Genomic DNA, 15,605 nt, shown 5'->3' with positions numbered 1-15,605 from the left:
GATAAGAAAGTAGTGCACTATCTTAATGCTTGTTGCATTTTTGATTAATGCGGCGTGATGCAAACTGCATTATCTTTCTGAAGATGATACTGTAAAGTACTGTTCAAGATGGCTTACGAGTTTTACAAATATGTTTTAAGCGCAAAAAATATTGAACTGCGGAATGTTAAACAACAGGTGATAAAACAGGTAATATAGCAGGTTATATATCTTGGTTTTTTTTTCAGGGATTTTTTTCTTTACATTTTTCATTGCTATATAAAATCTAGAAATTTTTATATTTACTGTATTTCAAACCCTATCTTCCTAACAAAGTGTCGTTTTATTAAGCAGCTCCACCGAATAGGTGTTACAACAAATATTATTTTCCCCTGTTCATTTCAAAGGAAAGTGTCCCCTTAATAGGAATATGTCCCAGGCTGGGATGTCCCAAACGACAGGTTGTACTGTATAAATTGATTTATAATTCATTCATAATTGAATCAATTGTTTCGGAAAATCTATTCATCATCAAGAAGGGATGTCCAAACTCTTCCCAAAATACCGTTTATTTTTATTTTCATCTTAATTTTTAAGGTCGACACGAAAAAATGAGTGATCGTTTAAAAATAATTGTTTATAATCGTGGATAACCTACGCACCATAAGTAGCGTTGGTAACGATCCAAACTCATTCCATACCAGACACGGTCTATTTTCATCTTTCTCTGTCCTTGCTCAACTTCTGAGTCAGATTGCGTTTCTAGGCAGTTTAAAGACCTACCCTACCAGGGAGTCTTCCTATATTGATACTGGTTATGAGAATGCTGAAGGTCGTGGATGAGAATATCTTATCTTATTTAACTTAACGGGGGTGGGAGAAGGATTATTTGTCTAGTAACTTATCGTGTTATGTTAATGGGGACATTTACATTAGCATGACTTAAGCTCTGTCTACACTACCAAAATGTGACAAAAATGTGATTTGCACACCATATATCAGAGACTCTTCTGATTATCATGTGCAAAGTGAACACTGTTTTATCTAGCCGAAATATATTTTGTAGGTTTTAAAAATTATTTTCTGATCACATTGCCTACATATTATTGAATATGTTAAAAGAAGTCATTACTGTTATGAACTGTATATTATAAATTTTTTTTAGTTACCGTACCCGCACTGCCTGATATTCTCAATTCATATTTTTGGCAATTGTGCTTTGTAGGTTAGTAACCAAGGCCGTCATTAAACTAAATCCACAACTGTATATTGCGGAACATGCTGTTATAGCTACAATGTTCCTTATAGGTCCCTGGATGGAGGTCCCTGGATAGGAAACCACATGGTGTCAATACATGCTGATATTGTTTACATAAAGCACATGTCCAACATGACAATGTCTAGCTGTTTTTGTAAATATTGTATATGTTCTAATGGGATGAAATGAAACAATAAAATTGTTTGCATAATACCTTTACAAATGTGAAATATTGTCTGCTAGATGAGTGTGTCTCAATGTAAAATACTTTTGATCAATTTTTAACTAATCAATTTTGAATAGATAATCTTTTTGAACAACATAATTTGTTTTCAAAGAAATAAAAAACTCTGGAGGATTCTTAAGTTTAATACCTGAGGTAATATAAAGCCGGAGAGATAATAAGTTAATATTTGTATTTACTATTACTCTTCAGTGTACTAATTAATTAATAATACATTAGTAATTATAATTAATTAACCTGCTTGATTTATTTCTATTCAAAAGAATAAATCAAATTGTTATTATGTTATACAATTTCTTCTAGAGTGTCTGCACAAATGTATATTTTTTTTCTTTAAATTTTATTTTTAAAAACGTCATGGTTAATTCACATTTATACTAATATTAATTTATTCCAGCTAATATATCAGAGAGCCTAAATGTAGGACTCATGGAAAATAAGTACTAAATGCATTTGTCGATACATTTCATTTCAATGCCCTAACCTTCAAACTTTAGTCTCACTATTCTATATGTAAAAGGAATATATATTATACTACATTTAGATAAATCATTTTACCAACCTAATTTCACAGATATCCTGTGGAAAGGAATTGAATATTATTATGAACCCTGGCCTTCAAATAGAAACCTGTAAGCCTAGTTCATCTTTCAAGTTCAAAATCTTTAAATCTTGATTTCTATGAAACTGAAATGATTGTACCCTTCTGCTAGATCATAGATAAAGATTTTATTTTCAAAACATATTTGCCATATTTAAAAAAATTCTATTTGCAATAAAATGAAATACTCATTTTTATTCTAATTTTAAATTTGCATATTCAAATTTATGATAATATTTTGTTAATATACAATAGGAGTGGTTAAATAATCCTAATATTTATTTCTCAACTCTATTTTATAAGTAAACTAATGTACCAAGACAGTTTTTGTCAAGTTGATCAGCTTGATTTATATTTTTATGAACTATTATATCCATACTACAATTAAATCATTTCACGTTTTTATATTTGTATTTTTACAGAAATCTATGCGAGAAGAAGATGGCATTGCAGTGGAAGAAAAAGCAGCAAAAATCAAAGAATGGGTCACAAACAAACTATCAACAGTAAGTATATTATTATTTCAATTAAATTTTTGAAAAAATAGTTTTCCTCCAATGAAAGGCTACATTCATACCAGTCGTCTTATTCTATAAAAAATCACTCTTAACTATTTCAATAGATCTAAAAATATTTAATTATTGAAGTGGCATTCACTTGGAGAAATTGTACATTTGAAGTATCTCCTTAAACCTAAGGCTCTGTCTACACTATCAATCTTTATGTTCACAAAAAAATGTGATATGCCCATATATGGACATGATGTCATATCACTAACATATTTGGGCACATCACACATTTTTTGTCAAACCTAGTTTGATAGAGATTAATTGTGAATAGTGAATATTTTCCACAGATCAGTCGCTATACCTAAGTTCTATATACAGTACCTGCTTGTGTTTATTTTGAGCACAGAAAAATGGTCTCTAATTGGAATTAGTCTTTACTTAAGGTCGTTAGTTGCTTAATTAACAACTTGCGTCAACAAATGTCTTATCTCTTTATCGAGGTCTTCTTGATCTTAGCGGTTTTGTTTCATTATGGAAGGTCATACTCGTACTATATCTTTTCTTCCTAACTACTTTTGTTTGAGCGTTATCCACCTGTTAGTTTGTGTTTTTTCATTGTAACTCTTTATAAAACTCTTCCTTGAGATAATCATATCAAGTTAAAGTTATGACAATTTTATTATACAAAATTGTATGAGACATAAAATTTAATAAACGCTTGTATGAATTCCGAGACATTGAATAAGATGAACGTGTATGAAATGTATGAGACATACAGTTTGTTGATCAATTGAGTTGCCGTAACGGATGATAATTTATTTTATTACATAAAAGATATACTTAAATCTAATTTATGTAGACATACTACCAGCTAATTATTCCTGACAAATACAAATTTTTTCTTTAAAAATAATATTTAAACATTTACTCTACTACTACTCTATGTGGCAGTTTTGAGGTCAGTAAAGAAAAAAACAAAAAGGTATGTAAAAAAATGCTATTTATCTAAAATTTTAGACCTCATTTGGATTTTAAGAGGCATTGTAAACATTTTCTTCCTGATATTGGTGCATAGTTTGTACACATTCTATTTAAAAAACTTTACTGCATACAAAACATAGCTTTGTCTACAAATTATGACGGCATTACCCAGGTTCCTATATTGGATAGTAATTTTTGCCGTAGCATGGTTTAATTTTTATTATAAAATCATGAATCAACTTTCAAATTTATAGGACAGAATCATCCCTTTAAATAAAAAAAAAGGTATAACTCTTGTTTCTTAAGAGTTTCATAACAAGTCTATCTAGGTCAAAAACAAGCACAATTAACACGAAAATCTGGACAAATTCACAAATTATATGCATATCCCATGCGAATACTTAAAATAATTTCAGGAGCTTTCTCTTTTCTTTGCGCAGATTCTATTATGAAAGATTTTGGAATATTTTCTTCTCTTGTGTAAAGAGTTAGAGTGAAAATCTGTTTGCAATTTATTTTCGAGTCTATTGTAAACTTGTTATAGGATTAAAATGAAACTTTGCAAGTTCACAAGTTTTTCAGATTAGTAACGAACACTTGCTTGTTTCTAACGTTTGTAAACATTGAAGTTCTATTTGAATGAAACTTTTCTTTTTTTACATTTTTTTTTTACAAATATTGTACTTTTTAAAATAATTCTACTAGTAAATAAAAGGTAGAACCAACTTTCTTCATCCTGCCATCCATGAATTCCTGGTAACTTTGGCGAATCTTCCTCAACGACTTCATGTCAACATATTCCTAAGAATCTTCAATTCCACATTTGCTTCTTTAATTGTTAGTAATAAAAATAGTTTCTATTATCTATAGTTTTTATATAAATTTAATGATGATTGTATAACCTGATGATAGGTCACTAGTGATTTGGTTGTGTCTTGTGTCTGCCCTTGATTATTCTTTGTTTTGGGGATTTTTTTTTTCGTTGCTGTTTATTTAATGTTTTTTAAATGTTGATGTGATATTGGCAATAAAAGAAAAGGAACAAATAGTATTACAAAGTTGTATATCATTGATAACTGGTTTTAATATTGATACATTTTACACTTTTTTTGTACAAATTTATCATTCATTTATATTCTGATGAGATTCGATTAGATTCTGATGATTATTCTGATTAGACATGAAGATAGACCTTAAGGAATTACATGTTGACAAAGTTCCAAATAACCTTTTCCCATGAAGTACATTTTCCTAAGAGAAATCCTATGGGAAAACACATGGCTAAGTTTGTCTTGCATCAGAGTCATTTCAGTACTTCAGTGTACAAATACAAGATACCCTAGGGTTTACAAAACTTTTTTTTTTCTAGTTTATCAATATTCAAAATAATATTTATGATGTAAAACATAGTTTACTAACTTAAATGGAGGTATTGTTGAAAGATTTGTCTAATCTTGGACTTTCTAAAGATAGAAATTCTAACAGAAATAATTCATTTTAATGTAGCCTAAAATTGTTATTTTTCAAAAGATTACTTTTTTTGTTAAATTTGTTGTGACCACTTACTTTTGCAAACTTAGTTTCTCAAGACGGCCTGACACACAAGACCTAACTTTTGCAAACTAGTTTGTCTAAAAGGCCTAGCACACAAGTCCTAACTGCAACTTTGTTGAAGTTGTCTGGGAAACACACCAGAAACTTTTCTGTTAAAACCACATGAGCTAACAGTTAAGTGGGGCTTATGCCTGGTAAACATTTCATTATTATTAAAGTATTCATTTATTTTCCAACCAAAATATTTTTTTATTTATTTCTTAAAAACTTCAATTTTCAAGCTACTACCAAGGCTTTTCATGGTGGGTTGTTGGTTTATCCATAATTATTGTGTTTTTTCAGGTTTTTTCCCAAAATTTTGAACCAAATCATAATTTTGCATAGTTTTTATGTTGGTCAAATTATGAATTATATATAAAAATTCAATTCTGAATACATTCGTTACACATTATGATGGGAAAAAAGTAGGAATATCTTCTGAATTTATATCTTTTTTTTTCTCCATGTTACTCAGCAATTTCCGTAATCACTATGGAATACAAAGCCTTGACTTCATGAATTACACCATTTATTTAATTTTCAGGTTTGTTATATTCTCAATGGAATTGTGAACAAGGTTTATTTTGAATGTTTAAATATAGGCTACATTTTACAGTAGTTTAGCAATTATATCGAGTAACCTTTATTTTCAAAGTAAATGTTACAGTATTTACACATTTGGGTGTTTCTTTAAACTCGGTCTACACTATCAAACTAGTTTGACGACAAAAAAAGTGTTGTGTGCCCAAATATGGTAGTGATATGCCCAAATATGGTAGTGATATGACATCATCTTGTCCATATATGGATACATCACATTTTTGACATCACATAATGTTTGATAGTGTGAATAGAGCTTTAGAGAAACACACACATCCCAGTGCGAAGCAATAATTTAGGTTCATATAATGACACTGCAATCATTTATTTAGTTATTTTGTAAATATTATGGTATTATTTTAATGTTTTACAGTCTTATAGTTTAATCTGATTTACTATAATCGGAAATCATGTCTTAAATTTAATTCTCGCGTACTAACATCTGTGTCTTAAATTATTTCCACATTTTTGGATGTATACCAATAAATAATATATGAAAACAATTGTCAATCACAGTTGAAATAGTAATAATTGAAAGTAAAAATTAAATAATAAATAAAATTAAATTAAATAATTGAAAAAAAATGTAGATTCAAACATCTTTCCTAGGAAAACTTTATACCAAGATGAGATTTTAATGCTTTAAAAGTACAGTACAGTTTTCTAAAAAATTATTGGGAGACTTTTTTATATACTTCTTGATTATTAACATCACTAAGCAACCTTATTTATACTTAATTAGTGACAATGCGAAAAATGCACTTTATTATAATTTATGTACTTTTCTTGGTTTTAGTCATCTTTGTTTACAAGCACTAAACTTGAACCATTTAAATTCAATTATAAACCTGGTGCTATACCACTGTGCCATAATAATAATATTACCATTACCTGCTACTACAATTGCTCTTTGTGACAACATAATAATGACATTATTTGTCACCATGAATGACTAACATCATTAAAATGTTCATGTTGTACAACAATTTCTAACTAATTGGATTAAAATATTATACGGTGAGATTACATAGCCTATGGCTCATTTAAAGTGATTTCCAGTATAATTACTAGTATGCAAATTAGGCTTGACATGTGATCACCTTCCAATGGTCGCCTTTTTGAAAGTCCCTTGTTGACTCAAAACCGGTTCATTTTTAATTTTGTTAAAGTGCTGAATGGAGTGGAAACTATCTCTATCTATGTTTAGTTAGTACAGTATGCAAATTTCTAATTTGCATACAGATTTATTGTCATTTTTGGATATGGAAAATGTCTAGAAGTTATTGGTAAGATTGATTTTATTATTTATTCATTTTCTATGATTTAATTTTAAAAATTGAGTGTAATATATGAAAAATATGGTTGTTACTTGAAATAATCTTGAGGCAAGCATTGTTGTGGTATGATGATTTGCCAAAAACTAGGCACTTGGGCTGGCTTAAATGTTAATATGTCTGGTTTTCCAATATTGTGGTGCTCTGAATGTGTTTTTATTGGTAAAAACAAATTAGGGACTTAAAAGCTGTCTACACTATCAAACTAGTTTGACAAAAAACAGTGTGATGTGCACAAATATGGTAGTGATATGCCCAAATATGGTAGTGATATAACATCATCATGTCTCTGTCATTTTTTTGTCACATAAAGTGTAGACAGAGCTGTAGACATAAAAAAAATGTCTGGTTATTTTAAAGTGTTAACTTTTTAGAGAGTATGTTGTTGATAGGTAAACTGTACAACAATATCACTAGACTCTTGAGCTTTAGGAGGCTACTTTAAATCATTCCTAATAATGTCTATCACATCAGGTTATTCTTTTCAAATTGTTCTTGAAGCCTTTTGCATCATTCAATTGAAAGTTACCTAGTATAAAATTATTCTGTTGATTGATATGACTGCAAGTAATACAATACAACTTACCAGGTGATTTAAAAGTCACTCTGTTACAATTACTTTTTATTTTTGCCTAACTAGAATCAGATGTTGTTTAACAATTCATTCCACTTCTTCAGAAAACCTTTCCTTCCCTATATTCCCTTATTCATCAACCGTTTGTCAAAGTTTGTCTAGAAGCCTGTGGTTTATGTCTGCTTTACTGCAACTTTCAGATTTTCACAAATTAATAACCGATGACTTTATAATTGTTGTGAGTGTTTTATGAACAGTTTATTCAATTTTTACTGATCTGAAGTCATTTAGTACACACCCAGACAAACCTAGCTTTATTGCATATGACATCATAGACATAATAAATCAAAATTAATCAATATTATCTTGTACCGTTGCTAGCCAATTCTCATATCTATAATTTTTCCTGTATCATAGGAAAATTCCGTAAAGTGTAACAAACACAAACCTAACATAACCTTAACATAAATAAATGTGTAAACATGTGATTGGACGAATTTGCCTAGATAATTATGCCACTTTTTTGGAACTTAAATCTCTGATTTTTACCTTTTCATTCCTTCCACTCCTTTTCTTTCATCTCTCCATTTATCATTTTTACTCTCCTTATTTTCTATATGTTCCCACCTTTCACTTCTTTTTTTCAACTTACCGTCTCTCATCTCCATAATTTTGATTCTCTTTTTTATTTTCTCTGTACTTCCATAATTTTTTTTTTCTTCTATTATAATCATTTAATTCTTAATTTTCATATTTCTTCTCTTCCATCATCATTTTCGAAAAATAAGATCAAAAAGTCAACGTAACCAAATCGACATTACATTGTATGTCAGTCATATTGAATAGAAGTATCAACGATTTTATGTCGGAAACAGAAAATATTAAATTAAATATTTGTAATGATTAATATTAAATTGCCACACCCTTTAACTGATGATTGACAATTTAAACACTTGCAGTTAAACATTTGTGTTGTTCTATCACTAAGGGCCTGTTCGTAGGGGTTGAAAATACCAGCTTATTCCCGATTTCCGTTCGCGTGACCCAATTAACTTTTGCCTCAGGCTACAAAAAATTCGAGGCAAAATGTTCACCAAATTTGCAGGTTATTTCAGCGATAATCCAATTATACTCGGCCTTCGAGGATAATAAATCTCCGATAGAGGCAATGTGTCAAATTTTGACAAACGTTCGCCCGTCATCTCTCCTACGAAGCTCTTCCATACACGCTTCGAGAGCGATCGTCAGCTGGTGCTGTCCTTGTTGGTGTAGACCGCTTAGTAGGCCTAGCTGGTCGGTGGTGTTTCGTGTAACATTGGGCTCAAATTCTTCGTCTAACAAGGAGTAAAATAATGGTCGTCAGGAGAAGGCATATTTCGGCAGGATTATCGGCGTTAAGAGGCATAAGGTTTGTCGCAAGGATAAGCAGTGTAAAAGGTAGCAAGTAATTGTTATTGTAAAAAAAGATCGCGAGTAAAAAATATACAACACGAAACTAGCGTGCGAAAATGGGGTCGTAGGTTGTAAAGACAACTGACCTTATAACGTAATTTCCGGTTTGTGATTCGTCGATTAAGCATTTATAAGCGGTTAAATATTTCAAGTACGAACAACGCTCAATTTATAACCCGAGGCATGGGTGAAATTAAGCGCTTATTTTAACCACCGTACGAACACGACCTAAGGGTGTTTAATTTTATGACAAGATTAGTTTTAGATAATTATTCATAATTAATTTAATATTTATGAAGACATGGATGGATTTAAAACTGAGTGTGATATCAAAGATAGGAAGGCAAACCTGAAAGGACTTCTAGGAATAGCTTTAGTGATGATGTAAACTCAATTGGCTAAAACTTGTGCTATCACTACATTTAGAATTAAATTAATTTAACATTTAGAACAAAAACAATGGAACATGAATCATAATGAAATTGCAAAATTAATAATTAATGATTGTTAAATTTATGGTTTTTTTCCCTAAAAAGTTCTTCCTTTAGACTAGACAGATGTGGGAGTGTCATTACATTAAAGATAACCTGATCTTTTGCTCAATAGCAGTGACCAGAAAATTTAGTTTGATGCTGGGTGACTATGGATTATATTGGTAGGACACGGTCATATATTTCAGCCTTTTTTTATGGTCTTGACATGAAATATTCTGTACTCTCATTAGGAGACGTGTGTAGGTGCCATATGTCAGTCTTTTTTCATTGTCCATGTTTCAGTGTCGTACAGTAGAATGCTTTCTACACATGCTCTGCAGAATTACAGTTTGGTCTGCTTGTAGATGTTAGACTTTCCAGTTGATATAAATCTTTATTTTGGGTCAATTAGTGAAATTAATATTTTACGAGACGCATAAAGGAAGTAGACCTGACAATTTTACTACGTCAAATAATTTTGTTTTTCCTCTCCGTGAATGAAATCAATTTAACCTCAAAACTCCATCAATCTTTGTAACAGATTATGACGTGAAACTAATAAAAAACATGAAAATGAAAATGAGAAAGTACTCAGGTCAAATAAAAATAACAAAATGGAAGGAAATTCTCGTTAATTGAAGTTCATACATGTCGTCGTAGACGCACACCCTCTAGTGTCTAAGGATGTAAACACACCCTAACAACCGAAATAAATTAGTACGTCAGAACTGATTTCCACATATGTCATTGCGTAGAATAACATAAGGTTTTATGTAAGATGTCTCTGTTTGATGTTAATAGTTTTTTACAATCGTGAAACATAAGAAATAAATTATCTGAAATTATTAATTCAATTTCCGTGAGAATTATTGCATTTGAAAGGCGCTTCACGCTTTTCAACTTTTGCAGAAATTGGAGATGTAGTGAACATGATTTTTATGTTATTCGTATAATTACTAGGTAATTAATAATGTTGTAATAGTTTTAGTATTGCATTACAAAAGATTAAATTATAAAGATCATATAAGAAAGGTCTGGAATATTTTTTTAAAATATGTAACAATTCAATATTTGAATGACTATAATCAGTTTTAAAGTGCGCTATAAAGATAACGATAATATATTCTCTTTCCAAGGAAGACAATTGTCGAAAATGTATCCACTATCCAAAAAAGTGTGATGTGCCCAAATATTGTAGTGATATGACATCATCATGTCCATATATGGGCACATCACATTGTCACATAAAGTTTGATAGTGTGAACAGAGCTTTAGTATAAATTATAGATTTACCTTTACTATTAGTTTTATGATGTAGAATCCAGACGACAAAAAAAACCCAGATTTATATCTGTCCTCTATTTATCTTAGTAGAATTTAGCATACTATGGGAAATTGTCATGGATTTGCATTAAATTTTTGTTACTTTTAACCTGGTATTGTTTCTTATATCTCGCATACATTTGCAGACACTTTATTTCGTCAGTCTCGCTCTCCAGGGATAACATTCTTAGATTTTGCAGATAAAATCTATTTTGGTTATCAAACAAATTTCAATGTCTTGCAAAGATAATAACGTTCTGAGAATTAAACTGTTTATTCCGCGTGATGTATCAGTAGTTATGCTTTATCCAAATGACGATTATGTTTCATAAAATGCACGCTTAGACGTAAATACTTTCATTTAAGGCGACTGCGAATCAATTTAGGGTACAAAATTGCACCCCTGATTACAATCTGCAGAACATTTAGGCTCCCCAAAACAAACGTTTCAGCAGTAACATACTAAACATAAACCCATTCAGATCTCCTGAGAGCTTACCTCGCTTATCTGCGCCAGCCACGTGTTTGATGTTGGATTATGCATACACGGTTATCAACTCACAGTTTCCTTAATTTGACAGTTGGTGAGCTTGCAGAAGGAAATCATTTTGCTTTATCCAGTTTAATATACAGCAAACGTTGACTGGGAAGAACTCAGTCACATGGTTTATCATTCAAATGGATTAAGCGTTGATGCTATGTCTGATTAAGACCTCCTCGCAGATGTTACACCTGATAAGGTTCTTGGCCAAGCAACTGTCCAGTCTCGTAGAAACAGTCAAAGAAATCTCTTTGCTGCAATTCCGATTTATGTAGGTCTCTATCAAATGTACAATGCTAGCATGCAATTTCGTAAAAAAGACAAAAAGTAAACGAAAATGATGCATTTGCATTACAGACATCCAGACTCCACTAGTATTAAACGAGAAACCTGTTTTTATTTTTAAATTGAATCCTTCTATCTTTTTCTTATACATTTTAAAAATAAAACTTATGTATGACTTTATTTGTGTTTTTTCCACGAAATTGGAATTGTTATAATCATTATTTGCCATGACCCTTAATTGCATACTTTAATTCTGCTACCTGATTCTCAAATTTGCCTATGATGCAAAACAAATTTAGGTACAGTACATAGAATTGGCCAATGCTGCCCTATTGCAGTGCCGATCTTCAGAGAAACCGTGATCCTTTCTAGATATATCATTTGTTTTCAATTAAATTTAGCTTCTTTTCTAATTGAATGAAAGAAGCTGCTGGCAATGTCATCACAGTCCTCTATGAACCTCCTAATTATCACTTGTCAGAATGTGTCTTAATTTGCTTGATTCTTTTAACCTAGGTCCATTTATGAAAAAAACGCTGAAAAGGACATTATTTTATTGGTACACCTATTAATATGTCAATTTGTATCAAAAGGTATTAGATGTCATTAATAAGTAAACCATTGTTTTTAAGCTGTTTTTATTATTGTTCATTAATAGTATAATTAGGTAACGACTTGATTAGATTATAAATCTAATTGGTTTAATTGATGTTTAATTGAATGGTTTTAGAATAGGTTTACTACAAGGTAGGATATTTATTTTATTTCAACAATATTTTATGAGGGTGGTCCATTCAGCCGAGGCAGATTAGGGACCCTCACAAAAATACAATTTGACAAGACATTAACATACAACAATTAAAAATTAAAATAAATAAAATTGATAAAATAAAAAAATAAATAAATAATTAGAATCAAAAGGGATCAATTAAAACAATTCCACAAATCAAAGAGGCATTATACCTTGAGTTCTAAAAAAATGAAAAGTTCTAAAAAATGTATAAAATAAAATCAAAAGTTGGAGAATATTTGATAAAAAGTGGTAATTTGTTGTAGGGAGGATGCTACGAAAGAAAAAGTGCATCCACCCACTCTCGGTATGGAAAGATAAAACAGATAGCAACAATTTGTCAGTTATTATTTTATGTTATGGACAATATCTCTACTGAAAACTTTTATCTGGCATCAAATATATTATATTTATTTCCAACAGAAAGTACTATTATTCATCTTTAAAAAAAGTGTTTAATGTTTTGTGCCAAGCTTTCATTTTAAATCCTTTTGACCTTTGTGACATAGAAACAAGAAATCAGTTTTGTTTTTCGTTGCTAATTAATAAAACTGAAATGTCATTTTCGATGTACGGTGAACAGATGCATGATGAGTACATGCAGAATGTGTCGCATAATGTCGTCATTTGTTGATAGACACTATTGCACCAATAATTTTTTTAGCAATGATTCAAATATTCATATAAAATATAATGTCCCCTGAAAAAAAAACATTTTTTTGTAAACATTTTGTCATATAGTATAATTCATGAATTATATATATAGATATTATATAAATAGATATATATATATATAGAAAACGCTTTCTGTTCTTATTTTTATGTATATTTTATATTGCATTAAATATGATATGATAAATGTAATTTTTTTTAATTAACAGAAAATAACTTTACAATTTCTTCTTTTCCGTGTAAACAGAAAGAGGAGGTATGGTACAGGAAAGCAGTAAGAACGGGCAGAGATTAAACGAAACGAGAAATCCCGAAGGGATTGGAAGTACCGATAGTTTCATATGGTATTAATTTGATAAAATCTAAATAAAAGTTGAATGTTTTTCTTGCAATTTCCTTCTTTCAGCTTGAACAAGAAAACCAGCACTTGAGACTGTCAAACCAAAAAGCCCAAGACTTAATCCGTTCTCTACAAAAACGACTTATCGGTAAGAACACCTCTTTGATGTTTTCTGTCTCCTTTTTTTTGCATCTAAAAATTATAATTAAATACTTAAATATAAATTAGGCTTTGCTTTTACCCTGTGGCTAAAGTTCAATGTGCCCTCGACAGATAATGATTATTGGGTTTAAGGAATCATTAGTTCTTCGTTTGGTGCAGAAAAGCCTCTGACAAAATCTATTTCATCCAAAATAATTCTATGTGTAATGTTGTATTTTATACAATGAATGTTTATAAGTTTAATGATGTGAATGTTTTCATGAGTTGAGACGAAATGGAGCCGAGTTAAGGTCTGTCTACACTATCAAACTTTATGTGACAAAATAATGTGATGTGCCCATATATGGAAATGATGATGTCATATCACTACTATATTTGGGCATACCACTACCATATTTGGGCACATCACACTTCTTTTGTGTAACTAGTTTGATAGTGTAGACAGAGCTTTAGATAGGAAAGTCAGTAATTCATGAAAATATTCTCCTCATTCAATGAATATACAAAACAATATTTGTGTTACATCTGTTGTTATAAAAAGTAATCCTTTTTTCAAGTAATTCTTCTATCTTTATTCATTGTTGAAGTCTAAATGGTATGCTACGCAATTTAGGCATTTTACTCAAATTTTTTACCACAGTGTAGAACAGTTACAAATGGCACAGATTGCAGTTTGATTTATTAAAGTGCAATATTCACTTGCATCCTTACATTGCACAACATTTCCTGTGTAATAGAACCATGAAATAGTACCATTAAATATTACTATGCAATTCAACATTAACCAATCAAATTGCAAGGATACTTTCAGGTGTGATATAAATATATATTACTGTATATTTAATTCTCAAGTGTATACAATTTTTTTTATAAATCATAGAATTTTTTTTCTTCATAATGAAAGACATCTTGATTTGTGATCTTGAGCTATTATCATTATCTATCATCCGAAATAAATATTCGGAGATATATTACAAATTAGGTGCATGAGTAACTATTTAATACTAATCCTACTGCACGCAAACTGATAAAAAGCCCTTGAAATGAATAAAAACCTCAAGTATTTATCCAAAATATCCCCCAAAAAAGCATTGTTTGTCCAAAAGGGTGTTGCATGTGATTTAGTTTTATCTTTTTATAAAATAAGTAATTATATAATAACAATCGACAAATTCAAAATAATCTGTGAAATGATAATGCATTAGTTACTGAATTGTGATTGGCTGAAAATGTATTTCCTTTGCTCTGCCCTATGACCATATATGGTAGAAGGCAATGTGAGTGATATTTTTGAATAGGAAGTCATTGATTAAATTTGTTGCTTCGAAGAGCACTTCCTGCGAAATGATCAGGTGTCTCAATAGAGGTCAAAAAATTAAATATGAAATAGTGCAAATTAAGATGGTCCTATGGTTATTTGTATTCTACCCTGAGGCCCCACCTATAATTGTCTAAAATGAGTAGGAACGTTCATGCACTTTCTCTTCCAAATTTTAAGTTTTAGGAGATTTAATGTCCCTATATGAATAATCACTCGCAAAAACATGTATCTCATCCCATGTTGTGTCCGCTTATTTATCTTCTTTTTTTTTTTATCATAAAAAGTATTAAATGTATTAAGGTATCTAAAAAAAAGATTGAACCACGGTTATCTCGGTAGGAGAACGTCCTTTATTTGACAAATTGTCCCCTGTTTTGCTGACTCTAATAATTTTATCAAATCTTTGTGAATTTCCTCCACGTCCCTTACAGTTACTTTCAAATCATTTTGATGTTGTTGCACAGTACAGTTGCTACCCAACTTCGCATCACGATAACCTCTCCTCTCCAAAATAGATTTTTTAGTGTGGTTTTCTAGTACACCGGCTACGCATGTGTTTTTACATTATTTCTT

At 30.3% G+C, this 15,605-nt stretch overlaps 2 protein-coding genes across 5 annotated transcripts in view; both read left to right on the top strand.

The window, feature by feature from the left end:
* The window catches only part of LOC144851630 (glycoprotein hormone beta-5-like), a 234,143-nt gene that overhangs the window by 27,115 nt on the left and 191,423 nt on the right, over positions 1 to 15,605 (top strand). The window lies entirely within an intron of this gene.
* LOC144851611 (pleckstrin homology domain-containing family H member 1-like) overlaps positions 1 to 15,605 on the top strand; it is a 77,046-nt gene that overhangs the window by 31,344 nt on the left and 30,097 nt on the right. For 3 of the 4 annotated variants that reach the window (XM_078709149.1, XM_078709148.1, XM_078709150.1), the window contains exons 4-5: positions 2,505 to 2,588; positions 13,616 to 13,697. In XM_078709149.1, coding sequence (XP_078565275.1) covers positions 2,505 to 2,588; positions 13,616 to 13,697 — 166 coding nt within the window. Of the gene's footprint in view, positions 1 to 100; positions 190 to 2,504; positions 2,589 to 13,615; positions 13,698 to 15,605 lie in introns of those variants that run through there. The other variant, XM_078709153.1, reaches the window with a different exon arrangement.

This window comes from Antedon bifida, chromosome 9, assembly GCF_963402885.1.
Source record: "Antedon bifida chromosome 9, ecAntBifi1.1, whole genome shotgun sequence".
Lineage (NCBI taxonomy): Eukaryota > Metazoa > Echinodermata > Crinoidea > Comatulida > Antedonidae > Antedon > Antedon bifida.
The sequence above is the reverse complement of the archived record's forward strand: the minus strand, read 5'-3'. Positions and strand labels throughout refer to the sequence as shown.